The 16,660-nt window shown below is 32.2% G+C and overlaps 3 protein-coding genes across 5 annotated transcripts; 1 reads left to right on the top strand and 2 right to left on the bottom strand.

The window, feature by feature from the left end:
• Positions 1 to 4,656, bottom strand: LOC110822855 (RUN/FYVE domain protein). Its single transcript, XM_088209674.1, has 15 exons — positions 4,411 to 4,656; positions 4,294 to 4,338; positions 4,112 to 4,210; positions 3,914 to 4,024; positions 3,468 to 3,642; positions 3,284 to 3,340; positions 2,733 to 2,869; positions 2,523 to 2,582; positions 2,365 to 2,442; positions 1,861 to 1,934; positions 1,328 to 1,416; positions 882 to 961; positions 704 to 787; positions 420 to 498; positions 1 to 339 (listed from the first exon to the last, which is right to left on the bottom strand). Exons 1-15 carry the CDS (start codon positions 4,480 to 4,482, stop codon positions 326 to 328), a joined length of 1,254 nt encoding a protein of 417 aa, XP_088065800.1. The 5' UTR covers positions 4,483 to 4,656; the 3' UTR covers positions 1 to 325.
• A 5,402-nt stretch (positions 4,657 to 10,058) lies between these two features.
• Positions 10,059 to 13,485, top strand: BPEP (transcription factor BIG PETAL P (BPE)). Of its 2 annotated transcripts, none has more exons than XM_022052930.2 (6): positions 10,059 to 10,854; positions 11,262 to 11,456; positions 11,675 to 11,740; positions 11,903 to 11,971; positions 12,082 to 12,135; positions 12,921 to 13,485. In XM_022052930.2, exons 1-6 carry the CDS (start codon positions 10,555 to 10,557, stop codon positions 13,050 to 13,052), a joined length of 816 nt encoding a protein of 271 aa, XP_021908622.1. In that variant the 5' UTR covers positions 10,059 to 10,554; the 3' UTR covers positions 13,053 to 13,485. The 2 variants fall into 2 exon arrangements, with proteins under 2 accessions (XP_021908622.1, XP_021908623.1); XM_022052931.2 differs by having other exon boundaries at positions 10,062 to 10,854; positions 11,265 to 11,456.
• Positions 13,486 to 13,745: 260 nt separating this feature from the next.
• On the bottom strand, positions 13,746 to 16,190 carry SHW1 (short hypocotyl in white light1). Of its 2 annotated transcripts, XM_022052933.2 has the most exons (4): positions 15,916 to 16,150; positions 15,627 to 15,839; positions 14,446 to 14,511; positions 13,746 to 14,168 (listed from the first exon to the last, which is right to left on the bottom strand). In XM_022052933.2, exons 1-4 carry the CDS (start codon positions 16,081 to 16,083, stop codon positions 14,025 to 14,027), a joined length of 591 nt encoding a protein of 196 aa, XP_021908625.1. In that variant the 5' UTR covers positions 16,084 to 16,150; the 3' UTR covers positions 13,746 to 14,024. The 2 variants fall into 2 exon arrangements, with proteins under 2 accessions (XP_021908625.1, XP_021908626.1); XM_022052934.2 differs by lacking the exon at positions 14,446 to 14,511 and having other exon boundaries at positions 15,916 to 16,190.
• Between the last annotated feature and the right edge of the window lie 470 nt (positions 16,191 to 16,660).

Here is a 16,660-nt window from a genome sequence, read left to right as displayed (position 1 = left end):
TGATTTCTTAATTCTCTCGGGCATCCTTTTTCATATAGATAATGAAGAAATAGAAACATATTGGAAAATCCCTTTATATCCTTTTTCATGTGGGCTTATAAGCCCAAAGAAGCCTAAACAAATGGCCCTAGATCTGTTTTAGTCACAAGTCATAAATGGATTCGCCAGTCCAAATGCATAACTGAATACACACACATGAATGCATTGAGAGGCCACATAATCTGAAGATAAAATCCTGCGAATAGAAGGCTCAAATAAACATACCAATGACTCTATTAATGAAGGTTAATAGAGAGGATAGTGCGTAAGGGAAGTATATGACTAGTCATACTTCTGCCCCTGAAATTGCACAAGAGTATTTAGATTACCTACTACATGAGAAATTGCCAACATTAAAATGAGACTGATAATTATATTACCACCATGAGTTTCAGATACTACAGCTTGGGTTGTTGAGCCTTCAGAATTCGGTTGCTGCCCTGATACTGTGCAGTTGTCCTACATATGGAAATCAACCAGGCATTAGGTGTTATTCAAACAGTATAAGATTTCATAAAACTTCAGTTGAACACATTTCTGAAATAATGTCTGTGATCTCCAAATCATTCAATACAAATTCCTCCAGAGGAAGAATGAGCATCCACCATAAATCCTTAATATATCTCCGAGTGATTACTCCTTGATATATGATAGCGCCACATACCTTCCTATCATATATAGAAGAGCTTAGGACTTGAACTGCAGAATGCGGTTCGAAGCAAGTTGATTGTGTTGGAGAACAGGCCAACTGCCAGTTAAGAAAAAAAAAACATTTTTCTTTCAATGTACCTGCAACTAAAGATCTTTCTTCTTCTACTTGCTACAAGTGAAATTTTACTTGCCTTTAGCACAAAGGGTTTGATTTTGTTGTTGTCTTGCAAGGGCTTGTCAGCAGAGCCATACTCCTCACTTAGAGATGAATCTGAATTAGAAAATCCCAGACCAACCACCATTTCCCCCACCCAAAAAAACCAAAAATAAAAGTCGAGAATAAACATAGTTGAACAGAAGTATGTGCAACCATTCTTGCAACAAGTATTCTATGCAAAAGGAATAAGGTTTACATGAATACATTTTTCTTGACTCAAAATAAATATATAACAAATATTCATGATAAACACCAAATAAGCAATCCTAAACACTTTTCAGTTCTTTCTTGGAATAAGTTTGTTACCAATATTAACAACAATAGAAATGTAAAAAATAATGAAGTAACTGCTGCCAAAATACTTGCTCTTATTGTGCTAACTCCTATAGTGATGAGAGTACAATAAGACGAAGAATGAACCTGCACTTTCTTCAATGTGCGAGTTTGAAGCCTTATTTAGAGAATTTTCTACCAAAATTTGATCCAGATCTTCAATCTTGGTTAGTTCACTGTAACAGGGACAAAAACTAGTGACAGTTAACATGAAGGAGAAATTTCATAGTGACACAATACATTTATTTGTATTTTCCAACAGGGACAATGTTCTGGCATTTCTTTCAAAAAAAATTTATCATTGAAAGAAACGTGAGAGCCTGGGAACAAGAAAACTCACTCCAGATGAATACAACTGCAATTCTGGGGAGCATGCAGAAGAGTGATTTCACAGAAAAAAAGTTATCCTTCTGGACCTATTAGGTATCACATGCAATCTAGGTTTAGGGCTTTGATTCAATCAACAATAGCATTAGTATTATCAGACTTGTTGACCACCTGATGTGCTTATGCATATGGATAATTGACGTCGAGAATGATGGCTGTTTATCACAATAGCCTTCATAATACCAAATGATCCAAAAGTTATCGGAAAGAAAAGACGTAAACAATCGTTATACCAGTTATCTTTGATCGTCGTGATTGCATCATTTTGTCCTTGATATATCAGTATTGAGGTGAATAACCTTCTATCCTAGCATGTACATCAGTAGTATCTCAGACATACATGCAGATGAGAGCCAAAATTGTAACAGAGCTGAAGACAAAACATCAAATGAACAAGGGTACTCCACCAAGACACACATTAGGAAGATAACAAAAAAGGTTGCCAGATGTTTGATCCAATGATGAGGGAAAACAAAGCTATCATTTTGATAGTTTGATTTCCGAGAAGTATTTCAAAACAAGATTTTCAAAGTGTTAGAGTTATGCCAAATTCATTACAAAATGTGCTTTCTCACATTGGATTATCAATCCAAGTCTTCCTATCAATATATCACCTATCATATACACCCATAGGGTACTTGTCCACAATAATAAAGGAAATGAACCAAGGAACACGAAGCTCAGCTTTAAACCTGGAGGATAATATATTGAAAGTCAAAATCAGATCTTTGTCTAACCTCTTCCTTCATATTTGCAACAGTCTCCTGAATCTTCTGTAAGATAAGTCCTAAACTTTTGACTTCAGAATGCAAAGCCTAATTATGAAACTTATTTTAGAAAACCAATACATGTGGAAAAGGAAATTAAATAAAAGAGCAAAATCTCCATTTCCTACCATTTTCTCAGAAATTAAATTCTGTATAACTGCATCCTTTGCCGATAAGGTTTTCTTCAGGTAAGGCTACTTAAGACAGACAACATTGTCACAAAAAATGTATTCAACTAAGTACACATAAATTGTTTATAACTACCGTAACAGACAGGTTTTTCCTTCCATGATTACAGCAAGTATTAGATCATCATTCATCAATATCATCAAGGATATCTCTTCTATTTGAAGTTGATAGTTGTTACTGACTTTAGCTGCTTCTAGCTGTGCTTCTAGCGCAGCAACTGTTTTATGCCTTCTTCGGAACTCATCCTCAACCCTTTTTAGTTTATTTTCTAGATCATATATCTTTTCTGCACAAAGAAAGTTAATTTTACTGGTAATGAACTTTACCCTATTTGCAGCACTTCTATTTCTTGCATTTAACTGGCATGTCAAAAACCACAAGTTTGAGGACACATATAATTCCAAAAGCATGGCTGCTGACTGCTGTATATAAATATTTGATTTACTATCTGTAGCAGATGAATAATACAAGTAAAACTTGAGAGAGAAATAACTTGTTAAATATTCTGATCCTGCTTATATATATAAAAATCAATTAGGGTATTATACCAGTAACTTCCCACCAAAGCCAGAAAAACAAATTCCAACCATTTACAAAAATGTTAAACAAAGACAAATGCAGGATTGCCGTAACCAACCGGCATCAATGAGAAACAATAGAAAATGAATATAACACCATGTGAAATAAAGCCAGGAATTACCTACAAATACTATCTCAAACGTAGATACATGATCCATTCTGCTCTTTAAGCAAGCCACTGAGAACAGAAAACAGCATTAAGAAGGCACTTTAAACTGAAACTTAGGTGAAAGTGAGAATGGAGCAATTTGAAATCAAAATATGAACATGTTCCAGGAATAAGTATTTATAAGAAAGTCACATGCCTAGTTGCTCTTTTTCACCCACTAGATGATGCACATTTTCCACAACTTGCTTGATAGTCAATGCCTCCTTCTCTATTGAGTCAAATAGAGATAGATGAGAGTTTATCTTCTCAGACAGGATGGCGATTTTTCTATCTCTGGCGTCAATAGAACGTTTCATTTCGCATGTAGATTCCTGCATAAGCAAATGCAAAAGATTACTGATATATCTGATATCTTGAAGTGATGGAAGTCCTCGCAACAGGATACAAGTAGCACAACAAAAGCTTGACATAGATCCAGAAGTAGACAAGCAGTGCTGTTATTAGTACTTGCACCACTTCTTCGTATATAGAAGGTATAAGCGTCAAATTATGTATTCTTATATGGCTTCCGTTCTCTCTATGCAAATAAAAAAAAAAAAAAAAAAATTGTGTATATTCAAGAGAGAGTTTAAAAATGCAAACCTCGTAAGCATTTAAGAAACTATCTCTCGATTGAAGCAGGCCGTGGATCGTCCCCTTCAACTCCTTCTGCTTATTTTCCAGCAATTCGTTGTCGTTTTGGAGGTAAGTCACCTTAGGTTAACATAACGCACGCAAATAAAATTATATATCTAATAAACCTTCACGGAAAGAGACAGAGAGCAAAAGAAGTTCACGAACCTTCCTTTCGAGTTTTTGCCGCAATTCAGAAGACGAAGCTAACTCTGATTCTAATTCCCGTAATTTCCTACCATATTCCTCCTCTGCTTCTTTTTGTTTCTGCAGCGAAATGCAATAGAATAAGAAAGGAAAAAAACGAAAACGAGAGAGAATTCGAAAACTGAGCGTAAAATTCTCAGAACCTGAATTAGAAGATGAAGCTGCTCCGAAGTTGCGCGTTCTCTTTCCTAAAATATTCACGAAATAATAAAAACATTGGGAGACAAAGAGATAATGAGAAGAGAGAGAAAAAATCCCACCCTGACATCTCGAACTTCGGCTACCAGTGATCGAAGCTGGAGCCTGAATTTCGACAGTCTGAGCAATTCCATCTTCTCTTCAGTTTATTTCTTCTTTTTCCTTCTCTTGTTCAATGAATTAATCTTTCTACCTTTTCAACTTCTTCGACAGTTCTCAACCATGCTGCGAAATTGGGACGATTCGGCAGTAAATATTCCCGCCATCCGATTATTTTGATATCTACAAAATTTTAACTATATATATATCTATACGCGTCGCCTGCTTGGGCCTTCGTACCAGGACCAAGTTAATCCGAGAACGGGTTCAGCTTGATCGTTCCGGATTTCATTTAGAGGTTGGGCCGCCTTGTCTAACCTGTCAAATTCAAATATTAAAAAAATATTTTAAATAATTTTAAAACATTAAAAATATCTTCTTTTAGGATATATTAAAAATATCCTTTCTCTCTCTCTCTCTCTCTCAAAAGTATTTTCTGATTTAAAAAGAAAAATTCACTAAAATGGGGCATATCCCACGCCTCATGTTTATAAAATTTGAATCAAATTAACTATGTTTCAGTTCCTTTTTGTTTTTTTTATCAGTTGACCATTTCTTAATTTATGGTTCTACAATAATAACATTTCCAATTAATTTAATTTAAGCATGGAACAATTTAGAAGTATGTTATATTTATAAATTTATATTTATTTTAATTAAAAAATAGTATAAAATTTATTATAATGATAAAAAAAAATATTAAAATATATAGATTTATGTCCAAACGTGTCAACTAGTAGCATGATTGCTAAAAATATGTAAATACGTATTTGCTTACAAGTTGAATACCTCGATTCCAATTGCCCTAACTTGTCTTTAGTTATGACAACATAAACTTATACACACATAGGATCAACTCTCGATTGAGCTTTCCTTAATTGATGTTGAAAAAATGGAGGTTGAGGAAGCTCTGGATAAAGTATTTCATTATGTCTCAGGGATTGAATAAAAAAAAAAAGTATTATATTCACAAGAATTTAGAATATTTGGTAGATTGTGCTCTAAAAACGAACTTCAACTCAATTATTCAATAACTGTTAAATGAAATATTTTATATAAAATTGCCACGAAATTAGAAATTATGTAACTCAAAGGTATGTGAAAGACCTTTGTTCTCAATTTGAATTAAGTTTGTTCAAAGGTATGTGAAATACCTTTGTTCTCAATTTCAATTAATTTTGATTTATTTACTAGTGTTTCTAAAACCTTTTGATTTTTTCTCTTTAACTTTATATACAAACGATACGATATATAATTTTAGTGAAATACAAATAAGTATATAAGACATTTGGTCCTTTTATTTGAAATAAGAAAAACTCACAAAAAATCAATTTAAATTGAATGCATATGGTTATCTTAATATATAATTTATTATGAATATGAATGTTCTTTAAATATTTTGCAACTAAGTTTGAGAAAATATTGGTTTGATATAAAAACTTGACTCACTAAGAAGTTTGGACTTTGATTATATAGAAAAAAATTATTTCAAGTGATATAAATTAGGTGAATATAATGAACATTATACTATAAGCAAAACCAAACTGATTGATTTTCAAAATATGCTTATTAGCTCTTAGACTAAATCACTTATTTGTGCAATATATTAGAAGGAAGTGATTTTGTTGTTAATTGACTTGCTAAATAGGGTATTAACTAGCAATGAAGTCTATAATCGATACATCTTAAATCTTTATTTGAATATGAATTACATTATTAGATGCGAAACTTGTAACTTGTTAGATTTGTATTTTTAATGTCTATTACAATAAACAATAAAAGGAATTTCACATAAGTGTTATTATTATTTTTTTTTATTTTTTTTCGTTCGAAGCATGTTAATTTTTTTATTTTTAATAATTAATTAATAAATTAATGGATTAATTTTTATTTATCAAATATTAAAAATATGTTTAATAGATAGAAATATTTTTTTAGTTAGCATTTTCCAAATTTATTTGTATTTTATTTATAAAAGACATACAAGTTAAATAACAATGAAGAAATTTTTTAATTTTATTGTAAAACTATTTCTATTATATAATTGATTATTTCACAAGCACAAATCTTTTTTACAATTTTATAAATAAAAACATGTACAAATAATATAATTTAAAACATACAAATAAAAAATATATATTTCATGTACTAAACATAATATAAATTTCTTTTTTAATTTGTTTTCTCAAAATCTAATAAAGTTCTTGGTTGATTATATTTTCAATTGGTTTTTCTTCCCTTCTATAAAACTCCAAGCCACAAACAAAAGCAATTAACAAAAGAAAGAAAGGAGGAATCGAACACAAATAAACCACCACTTGGAGATATTTGGCACATGACATGTTAACTATGTGATCGTTCATAAATTGTTTTAGTAATAAAACTGTGAAAAATATGTATATCTCCATAACCCGTATATTTTTGCACGTGCAAATTTCAAAAGTGCATCGTCATAAATTCCCGATGGAGATGGACGACTAACATATTTGCAATTTGGCACATGTCTCGTATTAGGTATACGTACTTTCTTAATCGTACAATATTTCAAAATTATATACATATAATTTTATACTAATTACAAAATTTTGTAAAATTTAATTAATTAACGTTTATAACTCAAATGGTTTATTTTAAATTTTTTTATAAAAAAAAATAATAATAATAATAATAAAAGGTAAGTATAAAGGAGAGTGTGCTCTCGGAGTATAAATTTAATTGAACCCACATAAAATACTTTTGTTGTTGGCAATTCATAATTTGTTAAACAATAATTTCAAGTAAACTAATAATATGTTTTTTTTTTTTTTTAATGAAAATATGTACTAGGAGATAGAAATGGGTGACTGTAACTATCAAGCACGTGATGAAATTAAATAGGGTGCATGATTTTAATTGTTGAGTTGTCATAAATGTAAAGAGCAAGAAGCAAAGTAATCTTTTGAACCGATCGTATATGCCTAACCATTGTTAGCCATCAAAAATGGCAAAGTTTGGCATGACGTACTCCTTTCTCCAAGTCTTGTTCGTATCAATCCATGATATTCTTTTTCTTTAAAAAAAAAAATTATAAAATAATTAAAGGTCCAGAGGTTAATTTAGTTATCGACAAAGATGGATGTTCAATTTTTTTATTAGTTTAAGTATGAGGAGATTAGGGGTGGCCTAATTGAAGTTAAACTCTTTATATATAGCATTAATAAAATAAAATTTTGAAAGTATAGATCTAGGCAAAAGACAAGAAAAGAAATTACACTCTTAAAAGGCACTTCAAATGCTTGTCAAATCAAAGATTATACAACACACCCTTTAACTAAATTAGATTTGTATATGTACATTCTAAGTAATTTACTAAGCGGTGGGTATCTTCATTTTTGTTGGGATTATTTCTAAATTCAAGTCCGTAGTTGATCATTAATATTTATAATGATAATAACAAAAATGATTTGAACGTGGAATTTATTGTATGAGTTTTTTTTTTAAAAAAAAATAATGTCTGTTGATAAAATTTTATAAACTTATTAATCGAATGAAATAGAAAAAAGTTTAAAATTGAATGTAAATTTCAAGAACAATCTTTATACGAGAATATATAATTAGAATTTGATGTTTAATTTGTGATTATTGCTTGAATATAAAACTAAAAGATATTGTTAAATATACAATGAATGAGTCACGAGTTAGCAATAAGATCATATTTTTATCATGACCAAAAGTAAGACAAAATAAATTTTAATTCTCAAATTTTTTTTTAAAAAAAAGACAAACAACACTTGAAGTAGTTATTCGCTTAAAGTGATATTGTTAAGTAAAATACTTAAAAGTACATGAATTGCATATAAGTTTAAAGAACTTTTCAAACACGTGAGAAAATAAGTTTCAATCATAAAGTATACGAGAATTACTAATTATGAGTTTGACAATTAAAGATAGACGAAGACCATATGCTATTGTCTTATTCTTCTTTCCGTGAAACAAACAAAATATGGACCATAATTTGTTTTGAATTTTTTTTTTTTTTTTTGTAACAATAAGTTTAGTGATTATCATTACATTGACAATTTGACATAGGTTATAAATAGTTAATGGAAGCCAGGTAACGGAGTAATGATGGTACTAATTACAATGGTTAATTCATTTAGCAAGGGTCTCTATAGTTGGATTCATTTTGTATCATAGTATTTAATACATTAAATTAATATAGAAAATACAATATATTATATAGTTATATAGTTGCAAAAAAAAAAAAAGGACTATTAATCTCAATGGCAAGACAAACATATTATATATAAGCTCTATTTAGCTGCTATTTATATGAGTTTTCACATTTTCAAATACCATAATTGTTTTAGTTGGACTTTAAAAGTTCATCTTTTTTTTTTGAAAAAAAAAAGGTAGGCTGCTGTGACCGACCATCATTTTTCTTTGATCATTTTGGTCATCATTATCTTATAAGAAAGAATTTATGTTTATTAAATTTTGCGGATATAATTACAAAAAGACTAAAAAATGTGCATGTGAAATTTCAAAAAGTGAAAAGCTACATCACCAAGTTTTATACTGGAAAAAATGTGGATGCGAAATTAGCCTATGCGAAGAAATGGGATAAGGGTAATTTTTCTTTTTCTTAAAAAGAAGAGTTATTTTGTCATTTTATTAGATGTTTATAATATTTTATTAATTACGTCACAATATAAATTTTAAAATTTGAATCACAAGAATTCTAAATGATGATAATAGTGTTTCAGAAAAACTTGAATGCATCGTGCTTATATGAGAAAGCATGTGGTATGGTGTAATTATAAAAATATTGAAATAATATCATTACCATCACAAAAAATGATGATAATATAGTCGACAGCAACAATAATTGCAATAATAATGATAATAATTAAATATTTGAAACTAAAAAAAAAAAAAAAAAAGAAGTTAAGTTAACAAATGTTAATATACAAAATAACTATTTTTTTTCCAGAAAGTTTGTAAATCATTCGTATTTGTTTCTATTTTCCAACAGGTTGTCAAGGAAATACAATATTAATTTAAAAAAAAAGAAACCCTAATCGAGGAGAGTTGGTTAAATATAATAGTAGAGAGTATACATACTTATATATAATACGTACAAAATTCAGAATTAATTAATTAATGCGTAATCCTAATTAATTAATGAAATATAGCTCAATTAAAGTCTGGAACAACTACCACGATGGATGAATTAATTAAGTTTGATGGGTCAATTACGATTCAGTGATTTAGGTGGTGGCCATATCTATCTGATCCTAAATTTGAAAAAGTATCATTATTTCATAATAAATTTATGACCAAAAAAAAAAAAAAAAGTAATAACATAAATAGTCGTTAGCCCAACAGTCATGACTCATGATTGTGAGTTATCATGTTAATCATCGAAAAACCGGGTACATGTACATGCATCATGCATCATGCATATCCACAATATTATCATAAGACGATAAAAATAATTTTTTTTTTTTTTTTTTTTTTTTTTTTTTGTACGCTGCATTTGTACTTGCGGGTTCCGGACTCTTAAAACTACGTCGTCTTGATCACGAGCACCTCCAGCATAAATTCACCAACGTCGACGGTACTTGTTGTAGATAGTAGGTTAATCTGACGGTGGAGAATTTAGGTGGTTGTGCGCGTGAGAAACGGGGAAGTAGGAACGAGGATTGAAATGCTGGACCCTCCCAGAAAACCTCACTGGAAGTGACTTAACTTGCAACTCCCGAGGTCTCTGTCTCTGTCTCTGCGCCTCCCTCTTTCTCTCTCAACAGCGAGAGAAAAAAGAAATAAATAAAAAAACAGCTTGTAAACACAGTGCGCACAGGACTCCACTGTCTAAGGAGATCACACGCGCACGAGAGACACCATAGCAGATTAACAGAGAAAACAGTCGTTAGTCATAGCTCTCTGTTTCTCTCTCTCTGACTTGTATGGTTTCCGTCTTCCTATTTGCTTCCGCTCCGAAGCTAATTCAAAGAAACAACACCGCGAAAGCTAATCAGCTTGTTTCTAAACCGCATATTTTCGAATAAACCACGTGCGCGGCGGGTTGTTTGTTTTTAATTTTTGTTAGATACTCAGGTGAGTGAATGCAATTTGGATTGGGATTGGAGTCGGGTATGGATCCGGGGGGGATGATGAATGAGGGGCCGTATAATCTGGCGGAGATCTGGCAGTACTCGATGAACGGAGGTGGTGATTTAGGGATCAAGAGAGGTCCGTTTGGATCCACTTTGGCTCACTTTGTAGATGCCAATCGGGACACATCGACTAATGATCCGGTCTGTTTGGACCAGAGACCGGCTCTAGCTGCTGCTGGTGCGAGGAAGAGGCGTGACATTGAAGATGAGTCGGCTAAAGTTGTCTCCACTAGTGGCGGCAATGGCGTGGTATATCTACGTAGATTCATATCTGTTTTGCTGTTCTTTCATTTACTGTGTTCAACAATTTGAATTTCTTATCTGAATTTTGTTTTGGAATTTTATGTGGTTAGTTTCCATTTGGTATTGTTATTGCGGGGGCGTAGTCCAGTTGGTAGCCGCATATCTATGTTTTTTATGATTATTTTCGAAATTAAATCTTATATAGTTATCAGTATGTGTTTACATATATGTACATACGTATATGTATATGAATATGTATGTAGATGTGGTTTTTTTATTGCGAAGTGTGTGTTGACTATTGATTAGAGGTATAATTTGGTATGAGACTGTATTTTTTGGTGGGTTATTTGTTTGTTTGGGTGAAAATGATGTGATTTTTTTTAAAAAAAAATTTTATTTTGTTTCAAATGAAGCAGAATGATAGTGATGGGAAGCGGCTTAAGTCATCAGGATGTAGAGATGAGAGCCGTGATGCAAAAACTGAAGTAGAACCCTGTTCAGGGAAGCCCGTCGAACAAAATTCTCAACCGCCTGAGCCACAAAAAGATTATATCCATGTGCGAGCAAGAAGGGGTCAAGCTACAGATAGCCATAGTCTCGCAGAAAGAGTAATTTTCTTTCCCAGCAAATATAATAAGTAACTGGAATTTATGAGTGAAAATAGAATAAATCTGGGTCGAATAAGTAATTACCATATTTTGACTTGAATTTGATTTAAAAATTAAAAGAGCCTTGAGAATTTATGAACCTGTTGCAAACGCTTTTTCTTTTTTCATCAAGTAGATGATTTATCCCAGTTTTTTGACTTGAAACTTTTGGTTGGCAGGCGAGGAGAGAAAAGATTAGTGAAAGAATGAAAATTTTGCAGGATCTGGTACCTGGTTGTAACAAGGTATGCTATTGGACTTCCTTGAAAAACCAAATTGAATCTAGTCTACATATTTACTCTCTGATAAGTGATAATCTAGATAATGATGTAGATTGGGTACTTTTTGGTACATATCCAAAAATAAAATTTGGATATTATTCATATGTCTGTTTGTTTCGTTTTCAGGTTATCGGGAAAGCACTGGTCCTTGATGAGATAATTAATTACATCCAGTCACTGCAACGTCAAGTTGAGGTAATAACACAACTAGGTATAGTGTATATATATATCACTTGGCTTTTTTTATTTAAAATTTTTCTTCATTCAATCAAAATCTGATCAATGTAAATTGCTGGACGTTTCAGTTCCTGTCAATGAAGCTTGAAGCAGTCAATTCGAGAATGAACCATGGCATTGAGGTATTTCATTGTAAAGATATAGGTCCCAGTTATCTCACACAATGTTCTTTTTTTACTTTTGGGTCTCTTTGAACATATTTCTCTTTCAAAAGCTATGAAGTGGGTGATTTTAAGGTAGGACGGATTAATACATCAGATGTTTGACTCAAGAGGCTGGTCTAGTTTCTATTTCAAGGAAAGAATCCTAGATATATGGCCTGAAATAAAAATTTATGATTATTGTATCACGGTTGCTTAACCCTAATGAGATTTGTGTCAAGCTACTTCCATTGATAGGGATGGCAAAGGAATGGTTCGGTACGAATCTCTAGTCTTATTATTATTTTTTTTGTAAAAACCACTTCGGATCAGTTTCAAGCCAACCGGATCATACAAGTGCATACGGGTCTTGCCATCCCTATCCATTGACCATTGGCTTGGTTGTGTATTGCTGGATATTTCCATGTTCTGTCCAGTATAAAGGACAAGTTGGCAAATCACTTATTAGTCTTGCATCATATTCTTTTTTTGTTTTAAGTTTCAAATAGAAATTGTAGTAGTTCACTGAAAAGAGATTTATATTTGCTGAAACATATATCTCGGTAGGTTGCAAGTACTTGATTGATTTCATAATCCCTGTCTCCATAGGGATAAAACTGTCTAATGTACTGAGGCCTGTGTTACTTAGCTTGACTGATGAAATGAAGGAGACAATGCTAAAGAAGTATTCATTGATGGGTCATCTTTTTTTAAACCACCCAAAAAAAAGAAAAAAAGATTTTAATATCTTTATATTTGAATTTCAGTTTGGTCAACAAGCATTTGAAACTGGTGGCTTGGCATTCGGTTCTCAAGCTACGAGGGAATATAGTCGTGGGACCTCACCGGAGTGGTTGCATATGCATGTTGGTGGCGGTTTTGAAGAACAACATAATTAGAAGAAGAAGAAGAAAGAAAGTAAGAAAAATATCTCATCTACCATTAATAAGAGCATCACGTGGCAAAGCTTCCTTCCTCCTTCAGTGGATGTCAAAAAGATACCCCACTATGTTAAATCAAAGAGACATTATATTCCCATTTTCAACATCAGGCATGGAGCTGTTACTGCTGTCTAAAAGTTGGTATATGAACATCTCCATTCTGTTTGTGCTGGAAAATAAATTCTTTTTCACCATATATTTCATACTAGCCTTTTAACTTCTCTTGTTCACTATACTCGATGATAAGTGCCCCCTGGATTGATTGTTATTCTTGTAAAAGATTGCCTGCTTGTTCAAACTTTCCAATGCTTAAATTATGTCCAAACTTTGTTTTAACACTGGGTTTGAAGTGGAAGCTGTGATCAATAAATAAAGCCAGTTTAGTGCTCTATGTTTTCCTGTTCACATCTCTGAGTTAACTAGATTTACATCTGAACGATAGTTTTATAATACTACCTGGCTGATTTGTAACAATCAGGTGCTTAATTTCTTTTGGTGTTCCTGAGTTTCTTCATGGCTGAGTTAATGTTACAAAACTGTTTGTTCAGGGTTACGGAGCCTTTCAATTTCTTTAGAAACCTCCCTGAACTAGTCTGTTAGCTGTATGGAAAGGCATACATGGAAGTTATTTTTCATAAGAGGAGAAACAAAGAAAAGGAATGCAGCAATCTTTGTGATAAAGTCTGGAAGACCAGCTGTGGCAATCATACAAGGAAAAACTCAAGCAACATAATGACTTAGAAAGAGGTCTATAGAGGTTTTTTAATAACAAAAAAATGGTGGGAAGTTGGGAAGACATTCTATTCACATTTGGTTTCCTAATTAAATTTACATACGAATTCAACTACTTGTTAGTTTAGAACTTTTTTTCTGAGTAAGCATATTGAGGTGCATGAGGAGTAGGAAAGGAAAGTTACTGCCAACAGTAAATTATGTGACCGGCTGTGTGTCACCAGAGAAACTTCCACCATGGCTAACACCATCCCCGCTGGATTGAAAATAAGCAATAGCAGCCCAGATCACGCGTAGCAGGAGAAGTGCCACAAATACAGTGCCTCCGAGTGTGCAGATTACCTGCAGTTCAAAAATCCAATCCTGTGTCACTAGTTGAGCATGCTGTTTTTCACATTATTCGTCCAGTGCTTAACTCTAAGAAAATCGAAGATGATACAGTAGAGCTGCCCACATTTGGTTTCTCAACTTACTCCCTACTTCCCGAAAAAAAACCATTCAAAATCCACAGAAATCTGATTATCTTACAATAATGACTCATTTGATTTCAACTGGTGTGAAAATGTAACGTCTCAACATTGAACTTGCAACTGCAGGAATAGCAATGGTAAAGTGATACCTCAAGAAATGCCTTAATAATTGAAAGAGAAGCCAAGAGCAGGATCCCATCAACTGCAAAAGACACCTGAAGTCCCAAAACCAGAAAGATATAAAGCAGGTCAACGAGAAAAGAAACTCGACTCTGCCTCATAACAAGAAACTGAAAAGGAAAACAAAAAGTTTCTTCCTCCTTTTAGAGTCACAAATAATCTATTAAAATGAGTTCTCATTTGAAAACACACAATTTTTTTTTTTTTTTAAATATATATATATATATATATATATTATTTGATGCTACAAAAGTACAAATAAGAAGCCCGGTTCTATAAATATGATTTTTAGAGTATAATTATTTAAAATTAGTCTATTACATTTACAGAATGTTTTAACCTACTCCAAGGACCTAAGAATAATTTGTGGAGAATTAATTTTTTTGATTGGTAGACAATCAACACAATAGTCCGACAACTCACACCACAGCCAAGACCCTGAAATCAACTGAAACTACAAGCTGCTGAGAAGAAACATCCATGTCAGTGACTTAAATTATTTGTATATATTTTATGGTGGTGTCATAGCTTATAACTCATAAGCAGCTCTCTGCAAATTGCAGTTCCAACTAACAGCATTCATATTTGTCTTCTTCAATCATTTATTTCATGATCAATTCTATTAGATTAGTACGGTCCCATTTCACAACTTCTAACAAAATTTCCATCTTTCTTTGCCTGTTTCTAAATCTACCATTCCAGCCGAACACTCTAGACAAGACCTTCTGGCAAATAATGGTAATACCTAACAGATTTTTGCACCATAAAATCACTTGCTCCTCCTTCAAGGATTGTGTTCCATACATTCTAACACTACAACTACCAAGTTGGCAAATTGATCAATTATATGAGACAGCTCAATCCGAAGAGACTGCCAAAAGAAAAGCCTGTAATCATACAAACAATTGAAAAACAAATTTGATTTCTCTGGGTTAATCAGTGGTACAGCTTAGCAAGTTTGTCGTTTATAACTCGGTTGTCAACATTCACATCCAATCACAGATTAGACGCAATTATTACATGATGAATGGATTTATCCTTTTATCATCAACCATTGTAATGTGCTCCAACATGTTCGCTACCCTAGCCAAGAATTCGAAAAGGACCAGACCTGTAACCATCAAAATTAGATAGGGCAAAGAGAACTCACCAGCTGTGGCGATATAGCCGGAGGCAAGAGAGAGCGCGAGGCTTTCTTGGCACGCTTCGAGACCTTCTTGAACATGCTTTGTAAGAACCTTATCAGCAGATCAACGCTGCTCTCTGTCTCATCATCTTCATCACTCTCACTCTCCGCCATTGCATACATATCGAAGAATGGATCGTCAATTGAATCGTGTTCTTCGCCCACCGAATTGTCCAACTGAGAACACATTAACATCAGTTACATGGCTGTTAGATTTGTTATGTGAATCACAAATATGGAGAGAGGGAAAGACCTGGGCATTGCAAACGATTGCTGTGGGTTTTTTGTAGTGGAGATGAAGGTGAAGAGGAAGTGGGAGAATTGCAGTGGGTGAAAGTGAGGAGTGGAGAAGAGGCTTGGTTCTCGTTGGTGTGAGATTCATGCAAGGCGGTGACGATAAGGTTTGGGCTGCCGCTGCCATCTGAGAATTCGGATTTACAGGAGCTATCAAAATTTTTTCTCAAAAAAATTAAATAAAAAATAAAAAGTGATTGAAATTAAAAAAACAATTAACTTGGGTCGGAAGCTGACCCGGTACAGAGTGAGATTACGGCTTGTTTAAGAATTGTTTTTTTCTTAATAATGTAAATTAGCATATTAGTTTTTAAATTTTGATCATTATTAGAGTTTAATTTTTAATATTTTTTCTTATAAGTTATTTTCTATTATTTTTTATTTTTTTAAATGAATAATTTTGAAAACAAAATTGAGAATGAAAATTAAAAATTTATTATTAGATAAATTTGACAAACAAAACTGTCTTTACTATATATATATATAATTTTTTTTGGACTTCTGCATTTTATTTTTTAACTTATAAAAATAATTTTTTTTTTTCCGATGAAATACAAAAAACTCGTCCAAAAAAGTACAAACCTTTAAAATAAGTTGAACAATTTAATGGAAATCAAACACAGTTTTAAAATCTGCAATGGAATCGCCCTTAAATTTATTTTTGTGTTTTATTTTCTTATTATAAATTAAGTATTTGACCATAT

This window comes from Carica papaya, chromosome 8, assembly GCF_054855325.1.
Source record: "Carica papaya isolate Zhongbai chromosome 8, ASM5485532v1, whole genome shotgun sequence".
NCBI classification, from domain to species: Eukaryota; Viridiplantae; Streptophyta; class Magnoliopsida; order Brassicales; family Caricaceae; genus Carica; species Carica papaya.
This window is presented reverse-complemented; position numbering and strand designations above follow the sequence as displayed.